The sequence below is a fragment of the Zerene cesonia genome, unplaced genomic scaffold (genome assembly GCF_012273895.1).
Source record: "Zerene cesonia ecotype Mississippi unplaced genomic scaffold, Zerene_cesonia_1.1 Zces_u004, whole genome shotgun sequence".
Classification (NCBI taxonomy): domain Eukaryota; kingdom Metazoa; phylum Arthropoda; class Insecta; order Lepidoptera; family Pieridae; genus Zerene; species Zerene cesonia.
The window spans coordinates 447,540-455,092 of record NW_024045134.1 but is presented as its reverse complement, the minus strand read 5'-3'; the positions used below and the strand labels follow the sequence as shown (position 1 = coordinate 455,092).

Genomic DNA, 7,553 nt, shown 5'->3' with positions numbered 1-7,553 from the left:
ACCTTACTGACTGACTGATCAACTTACCTGACTGCAAAAGATGGAATAAATCTAATTTATTTTATCATGCAGTTGGAAAGTTAATATTAAATATATATGATAGGCATAGGCACTACGCATGTCATATTAAGTAGATAAATATTACCAGAGAGGTTAGATAACGCACCATTTTCAAGAATCTGAAAACATTCCTCAATAGATTCTTGTAGGAAGTCCCTTAAATCTTCATTTTTCACGTCTTTAGTAAGCACGTTGGTAACGAAATATCGATCAGGCATTCCATCGTCTCCTGTCTTGAAAAAGTCATATTTACTTTATCATTGATGACTTCCAAGCGCGAAGCCAAAACGCGAATAGAATAATGTTAATATAAAGAAAACTATATTCTGAGAGATCTCACTAAAATTAGTTCATTGACTGAAAAATCAATTTTAAATATAGCCCCTGTATAATAATTACGTAACAGAACATGGATCTATAGTTTAGTAGGTATATTAATATATATTAGTTTTAAATGAATCAAGAAATAAATACATGAAACACACGTAAAGTTGAAAATAATAACATATTAATATGATTGAATCGTGACTGTTTACTCAATAATTACAAAAGAAAATTATTCACCATCTGTAAGTTCTCTAAAAAGCAATGCATAGCACATGCTTTTCCACTATCCTTACTGTCGCTGGTATTTTTATTATCATTATGGTTATCAAAAGAACGCTGCATGTTTGGATTGTACTGACTTCTCTGGCCGGAATTCTTTTCAGTACGTTCTCTTTTGTACCGTCTATTTGAATTAGAGTACGTGCTTTGCGTTTGTGATTCCTAAAAATTAAAAAAGTTTTACATTGTTTTATCTTAACCGCTTATATTTGTTCTAGTTAGTTCTTCGATATTCAAAAGAATTTTTTTCAGGTATAGAGTACGCGAGTGTATCGCACCTAACAATTCGGTTAATTCCATTAACTTTCTAGGCTCTTTTCAAATTTGTAAAACAATACTCTTTGGTAAGCGATAAGGCTGGATAGTCAGATAATTAATTAAATGATGCCGTTTATTCAGAGCTTAGTATTTTAATGAAACGCTGATTAAATCATTTGGCTGTGATCTAGGATAGATCATGTAGTTGTAGTAAAAACAAAAAAATATAGGTAAGAACAATACATTTTTTTGTACTATACAAGTGCATTGTAAAAGAAATATTACTTTCAACATAAATTAATCATAAGCTTTTAAATAATACTAAACCGGCTTACACGTCCGCTTCCATATTCTTCATTTGGGTAATAGCCACTCCGTTCCTCAGAACGGTCACTCTGATAATTATTACCATTATTATTGCGGTTCCTCATTCCTTGATCCCTCACACTCATTCCCCCGTTTCTATCACGCGTCCCATACTCATTGTATTGGTTTCGTCCGTCGTTCATTGAATCACGCCTGTCCATTTGCCCGTGGTCACTCTGTTCATACATATCCATTCTATTTACTTGTCCATCCATCCAATTTCTTTCTTCATCTCTATCTCCTTTTTTGTTATTTCTGTTTCCCATCCTGTTATTGTCAGGGTCCGACCAATCGTTTCTTGAATAAGATCGCTCTTGTTGGTCTCTCCAGTCGAATCCAGAGGAAATCCTATTGGAATTGCTGGAGTTCCTATTATCATGCTGTTTTAAGCAGTTCTTATATATTTTCTTTAGTTCGTCGCTTTTCAAGCTGCCTTCAGATCGACAATTTAGCGCCTATTGAAAGAAATTAGGTAATTTTTTTTTTAATATTTAACGATAATTTAATTGCTATCTAAATTGTACTTACATGAGATTCTAGGATGATCAAACTAATGAATAAAATTATATTTTTCGAATACATTGTGTCTGTGTAATGAAAAACGCTGCTTTGACAAGGGCAAACGAGGACTGTGCTATTTATGTGATAGATATATGCATGAAGTTCACGCTTCAATACCCCGGGATGGACACCTATTTAACCGCTATTCGTTATGCCTTGATTGTAATACAAAAAATAAAAATAATAGTATTTAGATAGTAGTATCTAATAAGGCTTAACCTTAATTCATACAGATAGGACATATTTTTGCTTAACATTTTTTTTCACTTTTGGCATCATCAATAACACATCAAGATTCAAGAGTAGCACTCTTTAAGCTCAAAATTTTGTCAATTTCAGTGTGAGTATACTTATATGAGAGAGCTGTTAAAAGTAGGTCTACCAAATGTTAAATAATGCAGGCAGTACATTTCTACCAAGAAAACAGGATCAATAACTATAAATGCGACATATCAATAAAGGGTATGCACGGGACAAATTAAGTAGGTATATACCTATTTACTTTATCCTTATATCCATCGTAAAAATTGTATCCATACAAAACTCATCATTAAATTATCAATTTGGTAACGTGACTTTAAAAGATTTATGAATAGCTAAACAATGAAAAGGATTTTAGGCATTGGGTAAACATGGTTGGACTACCATTACTGTCAAATGCGGCGGAAACTTCTGACGCACTAATCACAGGAAGTTTTAGTGAGACTAATTGGTAATGGATACATTTGGTTGTCTCACTAGCGTATATACATTGTTTATACCTTCCTACTTCTCTCAATTATGTATTAACATATTGTACGTAGTTGTTCCTTGCCGTATCTTTTGTAAACATTATAATTTACAGGCGATAGATAATTATCCATCATATGCACTTAAATAAGTGGGAACCATCGTAAACGGGTGAGGGATAAGAGAGGGGAGGAACCTTGGAATTATAAAATATTTTCTTCAAATCTTAGGAATTATTTTATTCAATACAATTAGATTATTCTATCTATTGACATAGGTAGTATCTCTAAAAATTAAGTATTTCACATAAAACGTTTTTTTTAAGTCATATACCTATTGTGTATGTCTAATTAATTCTGCTTCACATTTTTCAACCATCTTTGAAAAATGAGGAGGATCTCAAATCTCAATTCGAATGTATTTTTTTGTGTTTGTAACCCTAGAATTTACAGGTGAACCGTTCTGACAATTTGAATGCGGTTAAGATAAAAAAGAGGTAATTTTACAAATTATAATAATAATTTCCTTGCAGCACGAAGATGAAATGCGACACCTCTGTCGGCCGAAACAACTGGAGATAGATTTCTACTGGAGCAAACTTCGTGACGTGTACGACAATTATTTAGAACAGCATAATCCTATAATGAGCCACTATCAATCTCTGCAGGAAAAAGATGACTTCTATCAACGAGATATAGCGAGAAATGACTTGCAAATACAACAGGCTTCGGTAGGGTGAAACAATATATACTTATAAGATATTTATGACTTACACTTATATAAAGCTGAAGAGTTTGTTTCTTCGTTTGCACGCGCCACCCGCTAATCTGAAGAACTACTCGACCGATTTCAAAGTTCCTTACCCCTAGATATATAGATACGTGGTCCTAGACTGCTAAGATATCACGGGCAATGGCGGGGCGGACCGAGAGTAAATAATAATTTTTAAAATTAATTCTCATTCTTTCGACAAGTTCTATCTATTAGACAGAAAATATACAAGCGAATTGGGTAACTAAAATATTTTTTAATATTAAATAAACAGGAAACGCTAATAACACTACAAAAGGAGTGGGTAAAGGTAACAAATCTGATGAATTATAAAATAAAACGTATGAATAGTCATAAAGAAGACTTATCTAAGAGATACTGGCAAATGAAAAAAGACAGTAAGATGAATAGACGGAAAGAAGATGAGATTTTAGCGGTTATGGTCGACGCTAGCCAAGGCGCTAAAAAGGTAGTGTGTAAAAAGTACTTTTTTCGGCAACCACGATTTCGCCATATAGTGGATAATTCTATAGGGTCACGTAAACTAGTCACATAATTAATAAACTCCAATATAGGTTGCTAATAAACTCCAATAGGTACCTATAAGCTACCTATTATTCACGGACACAAAATACACAGCTAGGTAGGTCTAGCCTTTCATACACAAAATACCGGAGCCGGAGGCCCGTTTCCTTTTCCTCACCCGTCCTAGTCCATTCCTTCTTTCCAGTCGTTAATCCTTTCCTTTTCCCTTACCCCATAAAAGCGGGCAGCGCATTCGCAGAGGTACTTTTGCGAATGTTTATGGGCGGTGATGATCGCTTACCATCAGGCGAACCACCAGCTCAGTTGCCCGCTATGACACAAAAAAAAAAACCCAGCATTTATGAACTAACTGCTAAGCTCTAAGGAATTGTTCGCGCCGTCAAAACATAAAAATTGGGGATCGGAGACAAGACGAGCGAGTGAAAATTATTATTCTTTAAAGAAAACGGCACGTCTGGGTTCTGTGGTAAATTATGCTCTAGATTCTAAAACCTCAAAGAACGCACACAAGCCTTCTCTAAGGTGGGAACAAGTATGGTACCATTGCAAAGACAGACACAGACACAAACATATCTATTGTTATTAATTTCAGTATCTAGAAGATATGCTTACTAAACTGCAGAAGATAAATCAGATGGCCCAAATATGTAGCAAATACGAACATGACAATGATAAAATCTTGAAAGAAATCGAGAACGATGAACTGCCGCAAGACTTCGAAAACCTTGACGCTGCGATGATTGTAAGAAACCTTAAAAAATCTTAATTCGACTCCCATATAGTTAATTGTTGGATACAAATTTATGGAATTTACCGCAGCCAAACACTCGCTGATGACCAAATAAAAAAAAACACATATTTTTATACCATCGAATTATTGGCCTCTGAAAACTTTTTACAAAAATACTGTTTGCTGTTTAGAAACACCTTTACTAGAAACTAAATAGTTTTTTTGATCAAGTTTGAGATTTTTCGGTTTTTAAGGGATTAGGTTTATATATAGATAGTTTTGATACCTAGATAGGTACATTAAATTGGGGTTAAAAATATATAGCCTTAGATTACCTATTTTATTTGTTTGTATCTCCACCGCTCAAAAACAACTGAACAAGTTTGGATAACTAACTAAGATTCACATCAAATACTGATTTCATCCCTTATTCTAGACTGAATGCAAGGAATACAGCAAAATGGACAAGTTCCTATTAAAAGCAAATAGAGCTAAAGTCCAGACTATGTGTCTCAGAACTGAGAAAAATAAGCTTATCAAAGAAAATATTCAATTGAAGCAATACATTAAGAAATATCTCACAGATTTAGCATTAAATGATGGAAAAGTGAGACCACAAACTACTAAATTGCCCTCGGCAACAAATAACTTTGTGCCAAAAATGTAAGTAATTTTATCCCAGTTTACTTTATATGATTATTTTCAAAAAATATTGGGACCTTATATAACCTTAAGCATTAAAGAATTTAGTACAGTGTGACTTTAAAACTATTACAATATAAACATTGAATATAGTTATGCCCCTACAATAAAAATATCTTGTTGGTTTTTTTAAGTTGTGTAAAAATCATACTGCATTAATATTTGTAGCAACCGCCCAGTGACTTGTATTGAAGGAGCATTGTCAAATGCAGTAATACATGAGAAGCGTCTAAAATTAGAGAAAAAAAGAAATAAAGAAATTGGAGTGGTTCGATCATACCCTCGTGTTAATTGTTGGTAACACTTCTATGAAGACTGGTGACCTCCAAAATATATATAATGTCAAATTTAATTGTGATACAAATTTTGTGTTGCAATTAAAAGTCCAATTGGATTATTACAAATTATTACTTAAGAGTAAATGTTTGTATACTCGAAATTAATAATAATAAAAAAACAAAATGTTGTACAGAAAAATATGTTTTATTTAATACTATTTACAAAAGGGGGCACTTATTTAATCCATTGGTTTTACACCATCCAATCCTCCATCACCTAAATTCCACGGATCATCAAGAACCATTAACAGAGAAGCCAAATTCGTATATCCTTCAACATCGATAGTTTTGGTCAGTTCTTCAGAAAAGTGTATGTATTCATCGCACAAGATACAGTTTCCTTGATAAACACCATGAATTTCGTACCAACCTTCAAGCGGTTCACTCAGCGGCTTGTTTAATTTGATAAGAATTTCCTGGTCATTACCAGTTTTAACATAGAATCCATCATTTGCAGAAACTTTTGTAACTTTTCCCCACATGCTTACTTTCGCGCCTTTTGATTTAGAATCGAGTGTAGTTGTTCTTACATACGGCACGTATTCATCGTTGTCGGGGAATTCACTATCGTCGAAATCCTCATGATCCATTATTAGTATCAAAAATAAATTACAATACACAAATATTGAATAATATAGAAGTCAATAGCGAGTTAACGACTGTTTTATTATTCCGAACGAAATCTTCAAAGTTCAAATACCGGCATTACTGTCAAAATCACAAAGAATAAATAACATGCCAAATGCCATACAATTACAATACGTCAATTGCCGAATGGGGTTTGAACTTTGACATTTAGTAGTTAGAATGAAGTCCACAGCGAAGGTATACATATTAATAATTTAATTTCGGTTTGTACTGGTGGTCTGTGAAGCTTGATAGTGTGCGATTTGTCTACACACATTTATTCAAGTACTAACTGGTACCTGCGTCCTTGTTCGCGAGGACACTGAAATTGAACAAACTGGAGGAAGACCCTGTTTTTCTTCCCGAATTCCCGCAAACATCAAATGTTCTATCTATGTTTGATTTCAAAATCAAATGTTCTAGATCTGGATATTATAAGGCAACAAACATGTCCATTAGACTGAACAATGTTAGCAAAGACCTGATTTCTATACATGTTATAGTGTAGCTGGACTCTAGGAGTTCCATGTCAAGTGTTTCGGATCTTCAAATCTATTTTCTCTGCAGGAAATGTTCATCACGTGTAATAATTTTTGTTATGGCATAAATAAAACAGACATACAGACCTTTTGTTTGCCTTCGTGCTCTATGACTATTTTTTTAAACCCCCTTCCATTGTAATTTTTTAAACCAATCTCCTCGAATGAACCTCGAAAAAGTTTATAAAAACATAGTGTAGAATTAAAGTAAAACGTTGATGTGGCTAATTAGCAAAGAAAAAGTAATAAAATTACAAAATAATTACACTTGTGAATTTCACTTTAGCATACGCAAATTTTTAAAGCCTTTTAATTATAAAATATATATAAATTTTGGACCACGTGATATCAAGCAAAAAATTTTCAATGTGAATTAAATGTTTCAACTCTTGTTTTGTCGTCGGTTAATTAAATTGTATATTATATCACTAACTAGCCTTATAACAACTCTCTTCTATACAAAAATCATGTCATAAAATCGCCTTGTTGTGGCTTGAAAGAAAGGCAAAATAACACACTTTCGCATAATATAGTAAGGCTTAATTCATTTCATTCTTTCATATCGATTTACTGATGCATCAGTGTTGAGTATATTATTTTATATTTAAATGTTTATTGAAAGAACAATTTGGATTTTTTTCAGGCTGATATATTTATATTCGTAGTTTATTATAATACATAAGCTTAACAAGAAAGTAATAATCAATTCCCAAATACGGG

At 33.0% G+C, this 7,553-nt stretch overlaps 2 protein-coding genes across 2 annotated transcripts in view; one reads left to right on the top strand and one right to left on the bottom strand.

Annotated features, from left to right (window-relative positions):
- Window positions 1–5,654, top strand: part of LOC119838697 (dynein regulatory complex subunit 2) — an 8,835-nt gene extending 3,181 nt beyond the window's left edge. Inside the window, exons 5-9 of the mRNA XM_038364778.1 lie at window positions 3,113–3,310; window positions 3,626–3,820; window positions 4,490–4,639; window positions 5,064–5,290; window positions 5,498–5,654. Coding sequence (XP_038220706.1) covers window positions 3,113–3,310; window positions 3,626–3,820; window positions 4,490–4,639; window positions 5,064–5,290; window positions 5,498–5,630 — 903 coding nt within the window. The 3' untranslated portion in view covers window positions 5,631–5,654. The remainder of the gene's footprint in view (window positions 1–3,112; window positions 3,311–3,625; window positions 3,821–4,489; window positions 4,640–5,063; window positions 5,291–5,497) is intronic.
- A 137-nt stretch (window positions 5,655–5,791) lies between these two features.
- LOC119838698 lies at window positions 5,792–6,401 on the bottom strand. The gene has a single exon (XM_038364779.1). The coding sequence runs from the start codon at window positions 6,255–6,257 to the stop codon at window positions 5,847–5,849; it is 411 nt and encodes a 136-aa protein (XP_038220707.1). The 5' UTR covers window positions 6,258–6,401; the 3' UTR covers window positions 5,792–5,846.
- Between the last annotated feature and the right edge of the window lie 1,152 nt (window positions 6,402–7,553).

Coding starts and splice junctions, on each gene's coding strand:
- LOC119838698 (XM_038364779.1), bottom strand. CDS start 6,257: ATGGATCATGAGGATTTCGACGATAGTGAATTCCCCGACAACGATGAA.